Source organism: Mytilus trossulus, chromosome 1 (assembly GCF_036588685.1).
Source record: "Mytilus trossulus isolate FHL-02 chromosome 1, PNRI_Mtr1.1.1.hap1, whole genome shotgun sequence".
NCBI lineage: Eukaryota > Metazoa > Mollusca > Bivalvia > Mytilida > Mytilidae > Mytilus > Mytilus trossulus.
In genome coordinates, this window is record NC_086373.1 from 70,095,442 (window position 1) to 70,120,323 (window position 24,882).

General features: G+C 31.1%; 1 protein-coding gene across 1 annotated transcript; it reads left to right on the plus strand.

Moving 5' to 3' along the window:
• Positions 1-2,311: 2,311 nt before the first annotated feature.
• On the plus strand, positions 2,312-3,235 carry LOC134692380 (uncharacterized). Its single transcript, XM_063552865.1, has one exon. The coding sequence runs from the start codon at positions 2,312-2,314 to the stop codon at positions 3,233-3,235; it is 924 nt and encodes a 307-aa protein (XP_063408935.1).
• The last annotated feature ends 21,647 nt before the right edge of the window (positions 3,236-24,882 follow it).

The window sequence follows — 24,882 nt, forward strand, 5'->3', positions numbered from 1 at the left end:
ATTAAAGACGGTTAACAGTGGATATATATAGTAATTTCTTAAATGGTCGTTATAACAAAGACATATATTATCATCAATTTTATGGTCACCAAATCTTTGTAACTGACTTCTTAAATCTAAATCTTTAAACGAATTAAGAAGTTTAAAAGGTTGATGTCATTTAGAACAACGTGAAGAAATATTCTTTAGATTAGAGAGTAGCATCGACCAATGTTAAATAGATTTTCATATGTTCGAGGGTAACAAGTGCGGATGAAATAATTGTTAAGTCCATGGTGACTTATCATAGGTAAACATCAAAGAAGTCAATCTGTTGTTGTACAAGGTTTTATTTGTATTTTTAAGTTTTAAAGAGTAAACCTCTTGTCATTAAAAAAAAAAGATATCTGATCGTTACATCAGTTTTGTTTTTCAGCAAACAATTGATTATGTGCAAAATATCAAATATTATTTTAGGACTTAAATATTCCTTAATGTTATTTATAAGAGACCAAGGGATTAGAACACATCAGAAGTCAACCTCTACAATATATAAATCCTATCAAAGAAAACCGTCAATCATAATTTCCATGCCGAAGTTATTATATCTGCTGATATGAAAGTATTCATCCTAAATTATCTTATCTACGGCAGTACTATACAAAATAAATCTTACAATGCAATAACTTGTAATACAAAATTACGATTTGGTACCTCTGAAATACAAATTGGTATTTGTAATATTTAAATTAGGTTCAGATCTACCCCACCAATAAATATAAATAATTACATTGACCCCAAAACATTAGAATAAACTCGCAATACATAAATGTATCGCTATTTTATGCATTTTTCCATTGATCTTTTTTGTGATGATTTTTCATATTATGCTAATCGCTTGAGATGCATAATTATTGCTTTAAACTAAGAAGGCACGTGGCGTAACTAATGAAAGGGACATGCGATTGACAACTTCCGTTTAGGTAAAATAGCGATTTGGTGAATGAGACCCATTACATTGCTTGTGTTTGGTAATAGTCATTAAACAGATGCTAATTTTAATTGAATACCTAAAGTCTTTTAAAATATGACAGTATAGCTTGTCACACTACAGAATAAACTCGATGGAGAGTTGTCTCATTGGGACTCACACCACATCTTCCTATATCTAATATAGAAATCGAAGGCAGTTCTATTAATTGTTTACCATTGTCAATTTAGGACAGTTCTGATTTTGTTTATATAAGAAGGACAAATAGGCTCATTTTGTATTATCTTGAAAGCGTCAATAGCACACTAATTTGTATACTTAAATATTATGAAAATAACCGTTTATTTCCTTTTTCAACTGACCGGAAGATAATTATTTTGTTTAATTGTTTTTATTTTTTTTTAGTTTATAGTCTACTATGGAGACCGTGTTCGAATGATTTAATTAAGGCATACAGACACAACGCTACACAAAAAACGCCTATTTTTTTTTGGACTAACAGATATTCAAAATATATTACATTGTCTAGCAATCTTAGCTTGAATATAGACACATTTTTCAAGATCTGACCTTATTATCATTTGCGCTGCCATTGATCTATCACGTGATGCTGCAGCCATAGCACTAATGATAGATAAGCACGTGCTTTAATCACAACAATATCGATCTTTTGTTTACATTTTGTTTTCCCCTATTTTCTTAATCGTTTTGTTATGGAGAGTGAAAATAAATACAAAACGGGTAGTGGGAACTCATGTTCAGTTCATGGTTGTTCAAATAATCGGGAAAAAAAAATACTTTATGGAAGAAATCAATGTGTGAATTACATGGTGAAATGCACGACCATTGTCCGTGTTTAATTCCTTACAGACTTCATGTAATGCCATCCAAAGAATTGATACGACTCGAGTGGATTAAAGCTTTAAATCGGAAAGATCTTCCAAAAAATATATATGTATGCTCTGAACATTTTATTGACGGAAAACCTACGGATAGAAATCCTTCTCCTAAGTTAAAGATGGGGTATGAAAATAAGACAACTCCGGGTAGAAGAAAAATTTTAAAACATCAATTGTCAGTGAAAAAAAGAAAACTAGAAACTGGTGATTCCGATTCCGATATGGAAATAACAGAATTGGACACTACCTTAGAAAGTGAGCCAGGTGCAAGTACGACGTACGAGAAATTACCCGAGGCTATTTGTAGTTTTAATGTTATAGAAGCTTCATCTACTGTTAGTACATAATATCTTGAATCGGACTACTTACCGCAGAAAGATCACACGTACGGGAAAAATGGACCGATTTTCAGGCTAAATCCTCTCAAACAAATATAGTTTTAATGGAAGAAAAGGGAGTTCAAAGTAAATCTGACGGAGCAACTATGTCTGCTGATCAAAACTTAAAAACGGACAATGACGCTTTATTGTATACAGGGGTCACAAAAGAAGTCTTTTTCACGCTGGTGAAATGTTTTACTCCTTTTAATACATTCAGTTTTCAATTAGAGGTGGCAGATCAATTACTCCTTGTGCTCATGAGACTTAAGTTAAATTTAATTTTTGACGATCTATGCAGAAGATTTTGTATATCAAGTGGTTTAGCTTGCAAAATATTTAAATCATGGATTCCTGTGTTGGCAGATAAGTTAAAGTCCTTGATTGTTTCGCTCCCTAGGGAAGTAATAAGAGACTGTTGTCCCGAATCATTTAGGGAAAATTATCCCAGAACTACCTGTATCATTGACTGTGCTGAAACATTTATTCAGAGACCAACAAATTTAAGGAGTAGGGGTGAAACGTACAGCAATTACAAGTCCCATAATACAGCTAAATATTTAGTAGGGATATCCCCACATGGACAAATTATGTTCATATCCAAAGCTTTTGGTGGTCGTGCTAGTGATACATTTATTGTAGAAAAAAGTGGATTCATGAATTACTTGCTTCCAGGCGATGAAATAATGGCAGATCGAGGCTTTACAATAGATGACTTATTGTTTCCATTGCGTGTTAAGCTGAACATTCCAGCGTTCACAAAAAACAAACCCCAGTTAAGTGCGGAAGATGTGACAACCACAAGAAGGATTGCCAGAGTACGGATACATGTTGAAAGGGTAATTCGACGATTGAAGGTCTTCAAAATTCTAAGTGGGACTGTGCCTGTATCATCCTTAAAACTGTTTGATGACATTTTGCTTGTATGCTCTGCTTTGGTTAATTTACGGTCAGATCTGATCAGAGATACTAATGAAAGTAATGAGTGAAATTAGTTTGTTATTTTTTAACAGTTGGAATATACATTGTACATGTACATGATGTATATTTAAGGCATTTGGATAATGTAATTGATATAAATGTTCATTGCATTATGATTGTATTATGTTGTTTGTTTAGCGTCCAGTGGCAAATAGTTTATGCATATTCAGGATGACATATTTCCCTCTAGACGTCTGTTGGTTATTTCATGAACTCTACCTTTTTGAATTTACCTTTGTCATGTTTGTGTTAGTTTCGGGTGAAATATTTTTTGTAATTTGGTGTTTGTCGCATTGATGTATAACATTGTCCAACTCATCTCCTCTTATTCATAATTTATAATAAAACTTTCATTGCAATACATCAATCAAAGAGTAAAACATCATTGGAGGTATTTAAATGAAAACATTAAACTTGGACACCTCTTCAGATCAATAAATGGTTTCATGATTAACCTTTTAAGATATTTTACTCTTTAACTGATGTAATGGGATGAAATTGTTAGTAACCTACAACCGACAAGCAGTTGAAATGTCCTTAAAAATAACTCAGGTTTCTTTGTGAGTAGCCAGACCACACAACTATGGGAATTATCCTTGTTAGATAATTAAGACACACCATGGTTTTTACTGTGTAAACATTGAAAATATTACTTAACACAGTAGGGCAATTAATTGACATATTTCTGATTGAACAATGTAAACAAACAAGTACAACTAAAGGTTCCCTGCTGTCATTATTTGAACCAAACTACATGTAGACACATACAATGTAATTGTGTAATTATCCTAAAAGAGGCAGAAAGACTGACCATACAATGAAAATAAAAGTACATGCATCAAGAGTTACGTTGAAAAATCACAACAATCAAGTCGTTTGAAGAATACACACACTGGCAATCATACCACACCCACAAATAATATATATATACAGGTACATGTATATATGTGTAGATAAAACAACAAACGAAACAATTATTTGAATGGATTTTTTTTTGTTTAAAACAAATAAAATAATTTTCAATACAAAATACGCACATACATCGGTGTTCAATTATGAATTATACATATCCTTCAAAATCTGACTGCTAAAATTAAGCAAATGTACACATGGTACATGTATTCATATATCTAATCAAATATGCATAAACTTTACAAAAGCTTTGCTCATCATCAGGCGGTCATCCTGGATCTCATTAACTAAACATGGAAGAAGTTTTTTTACATAAAAAGTTTTTAATCTGGTGATTTGGTTATTAACGTAAGTCTCGTTATATAGAATGTCAATATATTTATGTTCATCTACGCCCAGCCATACAAGCAACTTGCACTGTTTTAATCCCGTACAATACATAGTGAGCTGAACTTGTAGGTAAATTCCTCTGCTCCCTTTTTCCTTTACAACAAGATCTCCATTTTCAACTTTTCCGACATCATATTTGCCAGATTCAAATAGTTGATCTAATGTTGACCAACTAGAAGAAGGCACTGGACACTTTATTTCTAGAAGAGTTTGTCCATCAAAAATTCCATCTGGACTTGCGGACAACCAGTTTTCCTGTTGTGACACACAAATGCCTTTCTCTTGGACTTGATGTCCATTAGAGTTCAGGTACACTTTTGCATCTATTTATCCCTGCTGGCCATGTTTAGTGAATTTATTTCCATCAAATTTTGGGTGTAAATGTTCACGTATAAAGTTCGTGCTGTCTGTTGTTTCCTTAACCGGCACTTTGTGAGCACTGCTGGCAGTTATTCTTAACTTTCTACAGTTTTTCCATAATAAGCTTTTGGACTGAAGTGTTGTTTCAGTCTGTAATCTTTCTACTTGAGAATCCGTCAGTAACACATATTTAGAAAGAAACTGCACACATTTAGCACACGACGACAAATCATTATGTTCACCATGAACTTGTTCAATACTTTCTTGAGTATGAACTGACGGATAAGTTTTAAAGCTTTTGTTCATGATTGTTCCTTTGATTTCAAATAAAGGTAGCATTGGTGAGGCATTGACGGCTTCTTTAAATTCCTCTTTAGAGACATAAAATGGTGTATCTCGTAGTCCCGGGACATTTTCAGTACCCATCGAATTTTCACCAAGTTTGGGTTTTTTCAGCTGAATACTGACAAGGGGCTTTGGTTCAATGTTCCTGGTAGTTCCTCTATTCAACTTGGCAGTTTCGTCTGTGCAACTTACTACAGTCATGCTATTTCTCACAGCATACTCGATCATCCACAATAATGCTCCGACATGACTGCAGGAAAGTCCTAAACCAGCCATGCACGTACACCAGGCTTGTTCCACTGCACATTCCCCTGTGCACATAACATAGGCATCATTAAGTCTACTCACAGTCTGGGATGATCGTACACTCGCCTTGATAAATATTTTGTTATCTGTTGCATTGGAATGCAATATTTTATCTACATTTCCACTTTGAAAATAATTATAACTTTGTAAGCTCTTAAAGTTTTTCTTTTTTTTTTTTTTCAAAGTAAATATCTTTTATTATATATCGGCTGCTTAACAATTTACTCGGATTACAGCGTTAGCCCGAGTATCCCTGTAATTAGTTACTGAATTTCCAGGGAAAAGTTCAGTAAAGTAAACTAAAGTATTAAAGTGTTAATTATATATATCACATACACATTCTTTTAAATACAGTGTATACATATTAACAATAAAATTTCATAGTATAAATCACGTGTTTACGGAACATCATTTTGCCTTCCGAATTTGTGTTCATCGTTCCGTGTTTACATCTTTGACCCAGTTAATTGTACTTGACCTTTTGTGCTGGATTAGTTACAAATCATTGTCCGAAAGCTAGTGCAAAAGGAAGCACATGTTTGTTGTGAAAATAAATTTTTGGATTAGATAAAACTTGTTTGGTAAGTGTTATTTACTATTCGTTAACAATTTTGTCATATAGAAACAAAATAAATGTATCTAAAGTGAAAAAGATTAGATGTTTCTGGAAATATAATAGAAATAATAAGGATTTTAACATGTGATTTGATACCAACAAAGTGAACATACACACAATATATTACTTGATGATATTTGGTGTAAAACAAATCAGTGTTGAATTATAATCATTTTAGTTTTATATATTACATTAAATAAAGTGTCTTGTTTGGTTTGTTTTTACATACAAAAAATGAAAAACCAACAACTACAACATACATGTACAATATAAAATCTAGCATAGCTATTGATTATCACACCACACAATTGTATACATTTCAATTACATATATTTTTGAATATCTTACTTATTGTTTTATTTCTATACTCCATCAGATGATATCTGTATTTAAATTCTTGTTGAAATATTTCATAAGCATTAACTTGATTTATTTTATTATTTGAAATACAGTTGCATTTGTGTAGAATGAATAGGATGACTGCCAAGAGATAATTAATATCATTTAATGAGTCCTCTTCTATTTTATATCCTACTACTAAGTGTTTTAAAGTAACCATATGCTCACCAATATGAAGCTTATTTAATAAAATACAAATTTTATTCCAAAAAACTTTAAAATAAGTACATTCCATGAAATTGTGTTGATAAGTATCTGGTATCCCACACACTGAACACAGATTGGTGTTTTTAATTTTCCATGTGAAAAGATTTGTACCTACAGGTAGTATATAATGTAATAATTTCCATCGAATAATTTTAAATTTATTGTCTTCTAAATAATTAAAAATAAAATTTAATGTGTATTTAATTTTTGGTTGAATTTTATCTATATTTAGTTCTTTCCACCATTTTGTAAACCCTATAGGAATATCTTTATTTACATTAGATAAGATGACATAAATATCTTTATTATTAATTTTTTGTAAATCATATATAATTGCGCCTTGTTTTAAAGATAGTTGTTTTTTACAATTAACAATAGTTTTTAATGAGTTTTGTTTTTGTAATATCTCTTTCCAATGATTTGGTATGCTCTTTCTTATTTGTATTATTTCTGCAATCCAATTTCTTTTACATTTTAACTTATTGAGTATTTTTTCTTTTGATATTCTTCCTCTGTCATCCATTATGTCATTTACATAGATTATGTTGTCTTTTATCCAATGATTAAAAACTAAACTGTGCCCATTTAACTTTATGTATTTGTTACCCCATATAATTTGTTGTCTAATGGTTCTAAAGTTTTCTGGTTTATTAGTTTGACCACCGCCATATTTAACCCAGGTTTTAAATATTTCAAAGTAAAAATTAGGGATTTTGTTGTTTTTGATATTTATTGATTTTAAATTATCCAGATTCATGTAAAATATTAAAAAAAAATTGATCTATATTGATTAAAGTATAATGTGGGAATAATTTTCCAATTTGACTGTTCACCTTCTATTAATCTTTTTACCTATTTATTTTTTATTGCATCAATAAACTTGTCAATATCTATCATTCCAAGTCCTCCCTCAGTTTTTTTCATGTTAATTGTTTTTCTTTTAATTTTTAATTATTTATGGTCCCAAATGATTCATAAATCATTTTTTTAAACTTAAATAGTGAATCTTTGTTGATATCAGTTACAGAAGCTAAATATGTTATATTTGGTATAACTAGAGATTTCACAACAGTTACTTTTCCGATCATTGTTAGCTTTCTTTTTTTCCATGAGTTAAGAATTTTTTTCAGATTTTTGAAGTTGTTTTTCTATGTTTAAATTCATACATTGAGATTTATTATATCCAAAGTGAATGCCAAGGCTTTTAACAGTCTCTTTGCTCCAGTTAATATTCTCAAAATTGTCCTGAATATGTTTTAATTTTCCGAAACCTAATCCTTCAGTTTTACTTCGATTTAAAATAAGTCCTGATAGAGAACCAAATACTTCAATTATATTAAATGACTGAGAGATTTCATCTTTAGAGCAGAGAAACAATGTAGTATCATCAGCTAACTGGCTTATTATAAGGCTGTGCGTTTTTCCATCTAACTTTATATTTATTCCCTTAAGATTATTGTTGTTTCTTATTATACAGGCTAATATTTCGACTGCAAAGACAAATAAAATGGCGCTTAAAGGACATCCTTGTCGAATTCCTCTAAAAATATTCAGTGGGCTTGAAATCCATCCATTATTAGAAATACATGCCTTGATATTTGCATACAAGGTTTTGACCCATCTTAACATAGAATTTTCTATACCAAATTTTGTTAGTGATTGATACATGAATTCCCACTCTAGGGAATCAAAGGCTTTGGAGAAATCTAGAAAAAGTATAGCTCCATCTATTTTTAACTTTTCTGCATGATCTATAATGTCTTGTATCTGACGTATATTAAAACCTATATAACGGTTTTTAATGTATCCATTTTGGTCACTGTGGATAATTTTTGACATCACAGGTTTTAATCTTTGGGCTAATGTATATGCAATAATTTTAACATCAACATTTAATAGTGTAATTGGTCTGTAATTACCTAGTTCAGTGGGGTCTCCTTTTTTAAATATTAGAGAAATTAGGCCTATTTTTTTGTGATTCAGATAACATTCCTTTTTTATAGCAATAATTAAAGCTTTGAATTGCATAATTCTTTAATTTGTCACAAAATTCTCTATAAAACTCTACTGAGAGTCCATCTAGGCCTGGGGATTTATTTAATTTCATTTGAAAAATTGATTTTGTACATTCTTCTTTTGATAGAAGTCCATTTAGAGAATTGCTTTCTTCTTTACTTAATGATTGTTTAATATTTGTATCCTTAATATATGTGTTTATAAAATTTTTATCTGGTTTAGTGCTTGTGTAAAGCTTTTCATAATATTTCTTTTCTAAATTTAGTATTTCTGATTGTTTTGTAATTATCTCCCCTTTATCGTTTTTTAAATTTATTATATTTTTTTCTTGTTTGTCTACTTTTCTCTAATCCTAGAAAAAATTTAGAATTCTTTTCCCCTTCTTCTATCCATTTTATTCTTGAACGTATCTGTGCACCTTTTGCTTTATAACTATAAAGAGATTCTATCTCACTTTCTAATAAATTGATTTCGTTCTCTTCTACTTCACTTGATTTATTATTATCCTTTCTTTTCTGTAATGTTTGAAGTTTTATTTCCAAATTTTGAATTTCATTTTTCCTTTGCCTAGATTTATTTTTGCAAAACTGTATCGTTGATTCTCTTACTTCAATTTTAAACAGGTCCCATAGTTGTGATAAATTTTCAGTGTAATTGCTTTTAAGTGTAAAATAGTCTATAACTTTTTCTATTTTATCTTTATAAGATTTGTCAGTAAGTATGCTGTTGTTTATGTTAAAGAACACTTTACCCTTATTATCATTGGACATGTTAATTTTCAATGAAATTGCCTGATGGTCTGTACTAGAAATTAGGGCTGGTCTTATATCTGTAGACTTTATCATAGTTCTCAATTCCTTACCCGTTAGAAAGTAATCTATTCTACTTGCCTCATCGTCTTTATTTTTACGTTTCCATGTATATTGATATAGTTTCGGATGTAATTGTCTCCAAATATCTTCTAGTTTGTTTGTTTTTATTAAAGTTTTCAAACTATTTGTAATTTTTTGTTCTCTTTTTTATTGTTATTCTTTCTATCTGTACTACTCAATGTTTCATTCATATCTCCCCCTACTACTAAAATTCCGAGACTATGTTCTTCAATTATTTTATTTACATTTTTAAAGAAGATGTTTCGCTTTTTTTTCTCATTAGGTGCATATAAATTTATTAAAGAAAATGTTTTGTTGTTTATTTCAACATTTACAAGAATTATGCGACCTTCTTGGTCAGTAAAAGTATCAATTATCTTTGGGTTTATTGTTTTTTTAATAAATATAGCTACTCCTTTTGATTGTGTTGTGCCAAAACTGTGAAAAATATCTGCGTCATATTCATTACTTACTTTATTTTCTATTTCTTTAACAAAATGAGTTTCTTGGATAAAAAGTATATCTGTTTTTTGATATTTTAACCAAGTATAAAGCCTATTTCTTTTTTCTTTTTGGCCTAGTCCTTGACAATTTAAGGAACAGATATGTAAAGTTTTATTCATTATTCTTATATTTTTTGTAGCTTAAAGCGAGTACTTTTAAACTAAATACGTTTGACAAACATACATGTATACAACAACAATAACATGCATAGTATAAAAAAATACATATATACATTAAGAACAACAGTATATTTAACATGATTATAATAACTATACATATAATATATACATAATCTTTTATATATATTTTATCTAGTATCCTAAAAATTGGACACCAGTTCAGGAAAGGTGTACATGTTTTAAATAATTTGTGTAGGGATTTTACCACATCTATAAATAGCCATAGTTTGCTCATGTAATTTCTATTAATTGTTTTTGTTCTGTTGAATTCTATTGGTTCTAATAATGCACTTATATTGCTATGTTTTGTTTTAGTTGAAGTTGATTGTATCAATTTTGGTTTTATTTTTGTAGGTACTTCGGATATATTCGACACCATTTGGTAATAGGATAAATTTTCTTGTTTCACAAGAAGACTAAAACTCTTCGATTTAGTGATGCTGAAGACTTTTACAAGAATACATACGTGTGTGAGCAATACTATTGCTGGATTTTGACTAGGAATTCCTTCCCAGTATCTATATCTGTGCGTGTATTTGTATAGTGATGCAATATATTGAAGCCAAAAGTTAATTCGAACGAATTTACATGTACAGTGTGTTTTTTTCCAGATGTAATTATGATCTAAATACATACATAAAGGAATCGATATTGCAAATTTATGGAATATTATTAGATATTTATTGTGTATAGGTCTGTTTATTAAAGAACATTCTTTAATTAGGTCTTTCCACTTTTCTGTGGAAAGACCTATTGTTTTTCTTCTGATTATTTTTTTTTTTTTTTTTTTTTTCTTCCGCCTAATTTTGTTCTTGCGATAAACATTTGTTTCGCAATATGTCGCTTAGATATTTGGTATATGATATCGAACAGTTTATGCGCTTTTGAAATTTACCCTGCGTAAACGAATACTTTTCTTTGTATGAGTTATCTCCCCAAACACTGTTTTCCTTGTTAGCGCATCTCCTTCGCAACCGTAAAAGATTATGACAAATTTATTTTACAAAATTGCTCGTTATATCCCTCGCATGATTTGTCCTATTTTGACCGAAGCGATATGACCGCTCCATATGAAAGTTATTTCCCCTTATGCATCTGATATAAGTGATATGAATTTCTATCTTATAAATCATAAGTGATAGAGACTTAGGATCTTTTGATTTGAGGTCCTTGGTCCCAAAAAATGAAAATTAGGTCAAGGTCAAAGGTCAAGGTCATATTCTAATATTTGAATTTGGCTTATTTTCACTTATATCCAAAGACTGTATAAGATATCAACAAATTATTTTTACTAAATTGTTAGTTGCGACATGTGGTAAGATGTAAATTTTGATTGCAAGCGTACGTTGAATGTAAAAGGGAGTTTTCTCCCCTCTTGTATTTAAAAATACGCGTTTGGTGATATAACTCATTAACTAAATATAATAAAGACCTATGGTCTTTTGATTTGAGGTCCTTGGTTTATGACCTTGAAATTGATCCCAAGGTCATAGCTTAATTTGACGTTCTAGATTTTGACCTCTGCTTTTATTCTATATGTATACATGATAAAGATATACAACTTTTAGAAAAAGGTATCAAACCATTTTAAACTTGTAAAAAACAACCGGAAAAGACCTTTTGTAAACCGGAAATACCTATTTTTTAGTACTTTATTAATATAAAAGTATATAGAACCAGATATTTTTGGAATCAGTGTCAAGTAAATATTCAAATATAATCGGAAGTAACATTTTTCAAACCGGAAGTAACAAATTATCTCCCTTATTTTAAAAAAAATGTGTATGGAAACAATATATTTTTGGAATCAGCTTACTAGGAGCTATCATTTGACGATTGAAATGACATTTTAAACTTAGTTTCACAACTTTTCATATCAAAATACATTGTTTTGATGGAAAGACCTTCAATTGTTCTCTGAACAATTGGTTTTTAATTATGTTTGTATTCTTTGCATGATCCAGTTGATAACACAAACCAATACATTTTTTATTTCTATTACTCTTTGACATTATGTTATAACATACAACATTACAGTTCCTTTCTATTTTACTCTTCTTTCTATTACTTCTTGAAAGTATGAAATCTAATATTCCATCACAATCATCGCTACATATTTTGGTATTTTTACTGGGTTTTTTTAAATTTACATAAAAAGCATTGTCTTCAAGGTGGTTGTTTACCTTTAGGAATATGCTTGTCATACATATATGTATGAATACTAATAAAAATATATACAAACAAATCATTGTAAGCAAAAAAGTATATAGAGATGATAAACCAACAGAAAAAAAAAGGAGTTAGCTACATAATTGTTTATACATGTTTATTTCTCCTTTTTAACTTTGTGTTTTTGGTTTGGTTGTTTGATTCTCTCTATCGAAAAGGTCCGTTGTAGGAGTTGTTGCAGACCTTTTTGAGACTTTATTTCCAGGAGAGGTTGCACTGGTTTGTTTCTCAACTAGAAATTGTTGCATTGAACTTTGTTTTTCGTCTTTCGAATCATTTTGACCAATTGTCTTCTTTTTACCAGATTTTTTTTTAGCTTTTTTAGAACTTGGTGTTGCTGCATCTCCTGTACATTCGTCCTTCTCTTCATTGGTGATTGATTGAAATGAAGGTTGAGATTGATGAGTAGATACCTTTTGTGAATTTTTGTTTTGAGTTTTCTTCAGATCACGATCAAGCGTTTCCTGTGATTGTTCGTTAGGCATGTCCTGCATTTGTTCAACTTCAGGTTCATGTTGTTGAGCATGTGCAGCCTCATCATTGTTATTGTCATCAGTTTCTGAATCTGTGTTGTCATCATCAGTGTTTGTTGATTCATTTTCATTATGTTCATTGTTGTTGTCTGAAAAGGGCTCTTCACATTCTAACTGTTTGTGTCCAGATTTTTTACATATATTACATGTCCAATCATTTGGACAATTGCTGATGAAGTGGCCCTTTTCGAGGCATTTTTTGCAAACTATGTCGTCTCTGTTTTTAGTTGGCTGACCTTTATGTAAGATTGTTGCTCTGTAGTTTCCTATTGTTACTTGTCTTGGAAAAGGATGTTCCATCGGTTCACAATAAAATATTCGGTCTCCTGATAGGCAGTTTGTTATTAAGCCATCAACTCGTATGCGCTCCCTAAAATATCTGTGTATTTTACACCCTGCATTCTCTAAGAAATAGGTAATCTGACCATCGTCAGCCGAGCATGGATTGTCTTTTACTCGAATTTTAACGTGATCTGGGTTTACACTACCTTGGAATCTAGGGTTTTGTGAATACAAATTCACCAAACGGTCTCTTACCACAATTCCTGATATTAGAAGCTTGCTGCGATCGTCTTCACTCTGTGTGTAGACTCGCCACATACCTCGAACTCTTTGAAGCGCTCTCAGATGGGAAGAAGGTATGAGTTGACCAATTATTTTGTAAAGTTCGTGATGCAAAAGGAAATCTTTGTCAGAGGGTTTTGGACCAAACATATCTGATTCCAATAAGAAAATTGGTTTCACACTCATGTCGTTGTTATTACCATTTTGGACTACCTTTGAATATGTTTCCGCCATTTTTTCTTTGTTTACAGTTGAGTTGGCACTGTCGAAATTCAATGATTTTTTTCATTCCAAGACTCAAAAGAGCAAAGTTATTGTACCATATAATGGTTACTAATAGTTTTAAATACTGTTCTTTCAGAAATTTGACAAATTATCGTTTCTTATGATTCAAAAATCTAAATTTTGCAAGAGCTCAGAAAAACTCCGTAATGTCCACTGGGTCGCTTAAAGTTTTTCATTGTTTCCCCATCAACTGCCTTTGATCTTATCAAGTAGTTATAAATGTCACCGTACATTAAATTTGGCCAACTCCTCATATCATCATTCCAGTCCTTTATTTCTTTGAAAATAGCTGGCATTGAACTTTTAACACAATGTTTAACTTCAGAAGACATAATGATGATGATCTAACTTGTTTATATATTTCTCGTTACTATTGAATGCTTTGTTTACGTTTTTATCATTACTGTAATGGCGGACGTGATTATAGCGCGCCCAGCGGCGAAGACTATTACTACGGGTGATAATTGAAAAAAACGTGTTTATAAAACATAAATACCAGTATGATTAAGAATTGAGTGTGTGTTTCTTGACAATAAATTGAATAAGACAAAATGATTGACCGTAGTGATATATTATTCAGACCTTACAATTATCGGAACAAATTTATTAAAAATGGGAAGATTCATTATTTATTTTTTTGTAAAACAACATTGTCTATGAGTAGTACATGCATTACCCTTTTTGATGTATCACTACTAGACAAGAACTGTGTTTCTCTAATTTTTGTAATATTTTCACATTTTCTGACTGGTGTGAGGAAAGTATTTCTCCTCAACAGTGAAAAATCTGTTTTCGGCAAATGATTGGTTGAAATTTAACTGTGACGTTACATTTTCTCGTTTTCTCCTGAGTTTTTTTTTGTTACGTAATCAAAAAAGGCGACCATGTCTAATGACGTCACATCAACAGTGCACCATTTTCCTCAAATCTTTGATAAGGAAGTATAAAATATCATTAGAGAAACAGATTCCACCACTGTCACTCGTTGTGTATTCCGATAGTTCTGCACTCTCAATAATAAGGTTTTAATTATTTGACAATCTCGACAATAAAATTGAGAATGGAAATGGGGAATGTGTCAAAGAGACAACAACAAAAAAATAAATAAAAAAACAACAGCAGAAGGTCACCAACAGGTCTCCAATGAAGCAAAAAATTCCCGCACCAGGAGGTGTCCTTCAACTGGCCCCTAAACAAATATATACTAGTTCAGTGATAATCAACGCCATATTAATTTCCAAATTGTACACAGAAACTAAAATAAAATTAATGCAAGACTAACAAAGGCCAGAGGCTCCTTACTTGGAACAGGCGCAAAAATGCGGCGGGGTTAAACATGTTTGTGAGATCTCAACCCTCCCCCTATACCTCTAACCAATGTAGAAAAGTAAACGCATAACAATACGCACATTAAAATTAAGTTCAAGAGAAGTCTGAGTCTGATGTCAGAAATGATGTTCTCGTTTTATTTTATTGATAAGATTAAAACAAGATTTTCAAACACACCGGAATGTAAGAGGTGACCACGACATTTTTTGTATATGTTTTGCATGTATATTTCTATCATTTATTTCAAGATGTAAAATGCAGATCTCTCATATTACTTTTGATATTACTATAAGTCGAACAGACAACGCCATGGTTTCCGGATAACAATACTAAGTTTAAACGTAGAGATCATTCGTTGAAATGCAAATGTATATGTTACAGTAAATTGTTGAAATTATTACTTACATGAAGTTACCAAACAATTTAGTAAATATCTGTAATTACTTATATCTTATGAGGTACATGAGGTAGTCACTGATGCTGTTGTTATTTTTACAGCTATTTCCTAACTTAACATTTTTCTTTCAATATTTTCGACAGATTTTAAGAAAACCTTATGAAAAATACAGGGGTACGGCATGTAGAGCTGACTAAAAAGAAAAATGTATCTTAGGTTCAAAGGGGGAAAGTACTTAATTCGCTATTTATTTCATTTTATGTGAATAGTCTTGAAATTTAGTTTCTAAGTGATGGTTCTTTCCGAATTAAGTGTCTTTTTTTTTTTAGGCTTATGTATGCCGATGATATGATTTCTTTCTGATTCTGTTAAAGGTACAAAACAAGTGTGTTAGACACATACTTACTGTACTATTAAATGACTAACGTTATGTCATTAATAAAAAAGATTGTTACAAGAACTCATGTAGTTTGTTAGTCTTCTTTTTTGAAACATGTAAACACCAAACTGAAAAAAGCCAAATGTCGACAACATTGCAGTTAACTCTTTTTAAATTATCCTACCCAAATTCAGTCAAATTTTAAAGACTACATAAAATTTATACTGTACTGTAATGAACATGGGATAGTGTTTTATTCAAGAGTTTTTGTTAAACCATTTGCTAATCTTTTATGATAAAGGTATCGGTCTTTTGTATACAATCCGTTTAACCACTTACAATACTAACAATACATTATTGAAATTTTATCAATATGAATTAAATTTATTTATTGAATTGATAAGACTTTGATTTGTCTTTCTTTTTATGTTTTGATTGTCGCAAGCGACATTAAAACCGGTTGTATAATACAAATTTGTCTGTTCATAAGCGATACGCATTTATCTCGTGCATTTATAGGCGGAAAGTTCAATATAAAACCAGTTGTTTCGGTAATGTTATTTCATTCTTTAACATACTGTAGACGGATGCAAGGACAAAAAAAGGATATAACACACATTGAAGATAAGTACTTTTGAATTTATGTTATGCTATGTGAATTCAAGTTGTCATTTTGGTTTAAATTTTTAATTTTGTTTTGTTTGATTACAATGACTTCTAGTGAACGATTTAAACATACGTTTGTTGTTTTTTAATACTTTGAAAATACTTACGTTTTAAACGAATAGGTATACACTTATTTTATTATTTTGATTTCTTTTCATTGAATCATATTTGTATACACATGTATGTCTTTCGCTAACTATGATATTATTATAGTTTATCAATGTCGCCTTTTGTTTATTACTGCTTTGTGAGTATGATACTCTTAACATTTATAGTTATTTTGCAAGTTCATTGAATTAGTATATTTCAAGGTTTCACGTAAGTTTGCTATGCTGTAGGTTGTGTCGGCCATTACATTTTGCGTTTCTCAGTGCAATGTTACATATAAACAGCATGGTATACGTGTATGTAATCCACACCTGTTACCTGTTACCTTCTGTATGTAAATCTTTCCTCTATCAGGAGAACTTGGAGTTCATCCAGTAAAATTGTGTTGCTTTATCATGTGTTTATATTTACATCTGTGTCCTGTCACTATACATTATCCTTAACCAATTAAACAACTAAACAGTTACATTTTAAATGGACAAGAATTTACACAAACCAAAATAGTTTTATTTTATAGTTAACATTTCTTTAACTATCACACGTGTTAAAACATATTATTACTGAATCCTTCAAATATAAGATTAAAATTTTCTTTGTATGAATATTAATAATTTTAATTGTCGATGTTCATTTATTGGATATGTCATTGTAATTTTCAATGATAATTAAAATGTAGGACGCTATTGTCATTTTTCATTTAAATAGAGGATGCCAAGACGTCGTAGACCAGCTAATAACCAAGCTGCTCCAGCTCGCAATTTAGGAAGGAGAGGGCCTCAATTAAAATGAAAATGAACAACCCCCTCTAAGACGTCGACGCAACGATCAACATGTTGAAGTTGTACACAATTTGAACATGCCTAATCCTGTTCAGCCTAACCTTGACAATGACATTCAAGTTGCAACACCTGTACCCCAGCCAATAGGTGAGGTTGATGATACTATAGGATTTGATAAACCTAACATGTTGCCAAATATTGATGAAACTGACATTTTCATTAGCCAAACAGTTAAAGAAAAATTTGGCAATTTCAATATATTGACTTATCTATTATGCATAAAACAATTTCAGTAGTCAATTTGATAAGCACAGTTATCTAGGTTTAAATGAAGATGGTAGATTGATTACTCAAACAAATCTTTAAAAAAAGAAAACAATCATTAATATTGAGACCTGGACAGACGGTTTTTTTGCTTATTCACAAGTTTTGATTCAGAGACATCCAATGAAAGCTAGTCAACTGTTTGGGTACATATTCATAATAAGGGGTGGAGCAGCTGATAGTACTATTGGAAAACAGTGGTACATGTATGATCAGCAATTTAGATTGAGAGTTGCAAGCAACCCTACAAAAAATTGGAATATAATTAATTTCCAATGATGGCTTCAAATAATGGCTATTGCTTCAACTAATACGCATACTACGCAACAGCCACGCAGTAACAAATGCTATGACTTTTATTTTAAAGGAATGTGTTCTCGTAATGGTTGTTAGTTTAGTCATACATGTTTAAAATGCTCTTTGAATCACCCATCCATAAGTTGTAAAAAAAGAATAGGTTTAGATAATAATAAGCCTAGGGCGATGGGTAATGGTAATAACACTTTGGAATAAAAAGTTCCAAATGGCAACAGACGTTTTCAGCAAAATTCTTGAAATAACTAAACTCAAAAAATAATTAATATCGAAACATTTATTCATTTAAATTTCAGATAAAAAAAAGTTCAGTTTGACCTATGGCAATTAGGCTTCTCGCCCATTAAAGTTGACATATTGGAAAATATGTTAACGGATTATCCAAATCTTTCTGATGCTACGTTATTATTAGATGGTTTTAAACAAGGGTTTAGATTAAATTACACGGGCCCAAGTTATTCAAAGGAATTTGATAATTTATTATCTGTAAAAGAAAACCCCGAAGAGGCAATTAAAAAATTTCAAAGTAAAATAGACCTTGGTAGAATAGCCGGACCTTTTAATGAAAAGCCATTCTCTAATTTACGTTGCTCTCTCATTGGTTTAATACCAAAAAAGTCTGGTAGTCTTAGATTAATAACACATTTGTCATATCCACCTAATTCCAGTGTAAATGATTACATAGATGAAATTTACACAAAAGTTAAATATTCTTCATTTGATAATGCAACAAATATGAAAGAGAAGTTTACGAATAAAAAGATTCTTTCCATTGTGATAATTCTGCCGTAGTGTCCATTCTAAATTCAAAAACATCAAAATCTGAACGAGTAACGTCAATTGTAAGAACAATTGTTTTGTGGACATTAAAATATAATTTTCAATTTAAAACTATACATTTGTCGTCAGTAACCAATATAATAGCTGATTTTTTATCTCGTGGACAGTTAGAAAAATTCAAAAAGGCAGCCCTAGCAGCAGAAGTAGAACCTACACCAGTACCACACGAATTCTAGGATCTCTTGATTTGAAGTGTCAAAACCCTTTAATGCGGCTCTTTCAAATAGCACGAAAAAAATTTATGAACAGGCTTTCCACAAATATCTTTAAGAATGCAAAATACCAATTATGTGGCCACCTTGTCTGGACTACATGAGGAAATACATAGCTTATTTGTCTAAAAATAATTATGCGTCATCAACTTTCAGGTCTTACATTTCTGGTTTGTCTTTTAAACTTAAAGCCGAACATTTTGAAGAAATTACACAATCCTTCTTGATTAAAAAAATATTAACTGGGTTTGACAGATTGTATTCACGTCCTGACATCAGACAACCTATAACAGCTTAAATTATGACAAAAATGCCTAATGCATTATTAAGAGTTTGTTTTTCTAATTATGAAAGCTATTTATTTTGGGCAGCATTTTCATTAGCATTTGGAGCATTTCTCAGAGTTGGAGAGATTACTATAAGATCTGTTAATGACAAAGGGTATGTTTTGCAAAAAGATGATGTTACAATAGATTTTAACAAAAATATTATCTATGTTACTATTCGCGTTTCAAAAACAGACCATAGAGGTTTGACAACCACTTTGGCTTTAAAATCAAACAGTAGCCTAATGAGTGCTCTATCAAATTACAATTCAGCAAGACTATACCAAAACGGTCCTTACTTTTGTCATTTGGATTGGAAGGCAATGACTAGATATCAATTTCATTCAATTCTTACAAAATCATTACAATTTGTTGATTATGATGTTAAGAGATTCAATACCCCATTCATTTAGAATAGGTGCAGCAACGCATGCATTTGTAAATGGAAAATCTGAAGAAGAAATAAAAAACATGGGTCGATGGAGGTCCTCTTCATTCAAACGATACATTCGTATAAATTAATTATAATCTTTCAGTAATTAGAGACATATGGATTATTGGCTCCTCCATTTTAAAGGGCTTCTGATCATACTGAAAACAGACCAACTAGAACTCATTTAGGCTTTAACAAAAAGGAATACAACATATTTGGCTTGGTTTGTCGGGAATGAAATGGTTTAATGTGGACAGAACGATTGATGCTGATGGTGTTCATCTCTCTTCTTTGGGGAAATGATATTTTCATCAATACAATTCAAACTGCAACATTGTATCAGCCACATCACTTAATTTCACATTTCAGATATATTGACGATGTTTTTCCCATTGGCAATCGAAACTTTTCTAGTTGGTTTCGGTAAATATATTGAAACTAAGAAACATCACACGCAGCTTTATCTTTCCCACTGTAAGAATTATATCTGAGAAATGGCATAAGCGCACTAAGTACCATAATATATGAAAAATCATAACAGTTAAACCTTTACCGTTTAAAAAAAGAAGATATGGTCTGGGTGCTTATGAAACAACTCTACACAGTAAAAGGTATTATACATTGATTAACAACTGTAATTTCCTAAGAAGTGTACATACACGATGAATCAAATCTCAAAATGTTTTTAGTATATATCATGTATATGTAACACTCAGAAACGTGTTCTGCCCTCTAAACGTGTCCGATCCCAATAAACTTGTTTACATGATGTCACTAAACGGCAAGACAAGTCTTAATGTAAAAGGGTGCCAAGTGTGTCTTTGTATAAACGCCAAAACGTGTTCAATTTGTATTGAACACCCAAACGTGCCCGATCTCCCAAACATGTTCATATCAATCTTTAGTTTCTTTTCTATTGAATAAACTGTCATTCATTTCCATATCATAAATACGTATGTTATTTTGTAATTTCTTTTACATAACGTATACTCTTTTCACAATTTCATTATAAAATAGAAATAAATTACTATTGTTTTTTTCTTAAATCGGCGGTATAGCCTTGGTAAAACTGGGGCAGTCGTTCGTTCGTCTATGTTGTATGTAAATGTAAGCAGCTATTTTCAGTTTACTTATTCAATCAGATATCTCGTGGAGGGAGTATATTTAATTAATATTGTATTCTCTGCGCATTTCAACCTTATGTTTGTATAGCAGTACTCTATGAGTGGCCGTTCGTGTCGTTGGCGGTTTTAACATACCGTATGAAATTCATAACACGTTGGTTTTTACTTTCAACGCGTTGGTTTTTATTATCAACGCGTTGGTTTTTACTTTCAACGCGTTGATTTTTGCTATCAACGCGTTGGTTTTCCTTTCAATGCGTTGGTTATACTTTTAACACGTTGGTTCGTACTTCATACGGTATGAAAAACCAACGCGTTGGTTTTCAATTTCAAACCGTAAGTTTTCCAATTCTGTCTACCAATCAACATCATTGTAACAAAGTTCAATCTTGTCAACCGTTCGGACGGACTCCAGATTGTCGTTATGTTTGGAGAGGTTAATATATGTTATCCGTTGTTGAAGATAATTAATGACTTGCAATTTGAATTTTTACATAGTTTACATGATTTGTGTTGCTATTTATTTTCAAACAATTGCATCAAACTATCAAAGTTGCATACTTGTCCATTGGGAGATGTAGTCATTTAGCAGCAGTTATATTCGCTCTTTTAGACTATGCACACACGTTTTGTACAGATCAAGCTTCTAATACATCCGGAAGATGTGAATAGAACGAAGGAAGTAAGAAAAAGAAACATCCCAAAAAGGAGACTGACTCTACATACATAGGGGAAAAGAAAAAGAAAGTGGACAAAGGAGAAGGGGCTATAAGGGGCAAAATTAGCCCCACTTCAGAATCTATTGATATTTTTTGCAATTGATATCTATGATATGGAGCTTATAAAACACCAAGAGTTTCATAGTTATCTCTTAACGTTTTCTTGTAATGACGTCATAAAAATGGTAGGCCGACTAAGCTAAAATATCAGATTTTTACGTATTTCATCCTTTTTGTCGAGCCTTCGACTTTAGTCGAAAAAGCGAGACTAAGCGGTCCTACATTCCGTCGTTGTAGGCGTCGTCGGCGGCGTCAACAAATATTCACTCTGTGGTTAAAGTTTTTGAAATTTTAATAACTTTCTTAAACTGTACAGGATTTCTACCAAACTTTGACAGAAGCTTGTTTATGATCATAACATAGTATCCAGAAGTAAATTTTGTAAAAATAAAATTTCATTTTTTCCATATTTTACTATAAATGGACTTAGTTTTTTTTCTGCGGGAGAAACAAAACATTCCCTCTGTGGTTAAAGTTTCTAAAAGTTTATTAACTTTCTCCGACTATCCTGTGTTTGTACCAAACTTGAACAGAAGCTTGTTTATGATCATAATATAGTATCCAGAAGTAAATTTTGTAAAAATGAAATTCCATTTTTTTCCGTATTTTACTTATAAATGGACTTAGTTTTTCTGCGGGGAAACATAACATTCACGCTGTGGTTAAAGTTTTTAGAATCTTAATAACTTTCTTAAACTATCCTGGGTTTGTACCAAACTTGAACAGAAGCTTGTTTATGATCATAATATAGTATCCAGAAGTAAATTTTGTAAAAATGAAATTCCATTTTTTCCGTATTTTACTTATAAATGGACTTAGTTTTTTCTGCGGGGAAACATTACATTCACGCTGTGGATAAAGTTTTTAGAATCTTAATAACTTTCTTAGACTATCCTGGGTTTTGTACCAAACTTGGACAGATGCTTGTTTGTGATCATAAGTTAGTATCCAGAAGTAAATTTTGTAAATAAATAAATCCATTTTTTCCATATTTTACTTTTAAATGGACTTAGTTTTTCTGCGGGGAACCATTACATTCACTCTGTGGTTAAAGTTTTTAAAAGTTTAATAACTTTCTTAAACTATCCTGGGTTTGTACCAAACTTGGACAGAAGCTTATTTATGATCATAAGATTGAATCCAGAAGTAAAATTTGTAAAAAGATTTTTCCGTTTTTCCTGTAATTTACTTTTAAAGGGACTTAGATTTTCTTACAATCATAAAATAGTAACAAGAGGAATATTTTTATTGATTTTTTTCCTCATTGTTGTTGAGCCTGCGATTTACAGCAAAAATAGGCAAGACACTGGGTTCCGCGGAACCCTTACAAATTTTTGTCATGTATTGTGTACATTTTACAATAGATTACACCATAATAATCATCGTGAATACATTATTACTAGTGAACCATTGTATCAATACAACGAAGAACAAAATTGATATAAAGTTTAACTATCTAATATCTGTATTCTAGTTGCTATGGTAACAACAAAGTTAACATTCGTTCTATGTATGACTAAATTAAAGAATGTTTTCACAAGAGGAAATCTACAGTTATTGTTTGTATAAAAAAGAAGATGTAGTATGATTGCCAATGAGACAACTGTTCATAAGAGACCAAAATAACACAGACATTAACAACTATAGGTCACCGTACGGCCTTCAACAATGAGCAAAGCCCTGGCCTCATACCGCGTAGTCAGCTATAAAAGGCCCTTATATGACAATGTAAACAATTCAAACGAAATAACTATCGGCCTTACTTATGTTTTTTTTTAACTTGAGTAACCAAAAATAAATTTGTATGTACTTTTATGTACTCTGCTGATAAAAACACAAGAAGGTAGAACATATTGAAGCAGGTCCGACTTGCTGCCTGTGAGATGTAATCAGCGACAATCTCCTCAACGACAATAGTTTTATATCCAAGAAACTTAGTGTACCTATCAACAGAGCGTTTTATAAGGGAAGATGGGTAATAACGTACTCCTATTATTTAACCTTAGCGGAATGATCCTGAACGTAAACGCCTCTAGGTACAGTTGATAGTATAATGTGGAATCACGTATGGCATGTATAAGGAGATATTCAATAAGTAAACGATTTATTAACTTGAAGTGAAATATATTATGAACTTTTATAACAATTAACAATAAATCGATTAATTACCAAGAAACAGTTATTAATACGCCCTAAATAGATGTGTGGTATCTTATTCACATCTATGGTAGCAAATAAATGGCTCTGGTATCAGTATATATCTCTTATGAACAATACTATGACAATAAACACATAATATAAAAATATACAATTTATTCCCTTACTAAAACAATATTTTCTTATATGATATAAGTATGTGCGTCAAGTAATTACTATTTTACTGTTTTAAAAGTGTGTCGTCCTATCAGGCCTAAATACTACGCAAAACCTATTCAGAGCTAATAATTCCAATATATTCTATTTTTCTATTAGTTTTGATACGCCTTGTATTATAAAAAAAAGTAAAATCACAAAAATACTGAACTCAGAGGGAAATCAATTTGGAAAGTCCATAATCACATGGCAAAATCAAAAAACAAAACGCTTCAAAAACGAATGGACAACAACTGTCATATTCCTGACTTGGTACAGGCATTTTCAAATGTAGAAAATGGTGGATTAAACCTGGTTCTATAGCGCTAACCCTCTCACTTTAATAACAGTCTCATCAAATTCTGCTACATTTACATGATGCGTTAAATAAACAGTCACAATTAATAAAATAGTCAAAATATGGGTACATCAGTCATCATCGTATAACAATTTTAAAAGGAACAATTTAACAGGACACAAAAACATCTACTATCTACGAACACATGGATTGATTTGAGTGTCAACTTTCAAAAGTGAATTTCGTATCTTCATTTATATTAAGAATGTATAAAAAT

What these genes read in the sequence shown, in the direction of transcription:
- LOC134692380 (XM_063552865.1), top strand. Translation starts at nt 2,312, where the DNA reads ATGGAAGAAAAGGGAGTTCAAAGTAAATCTGACGGAGCAACTATGTCT.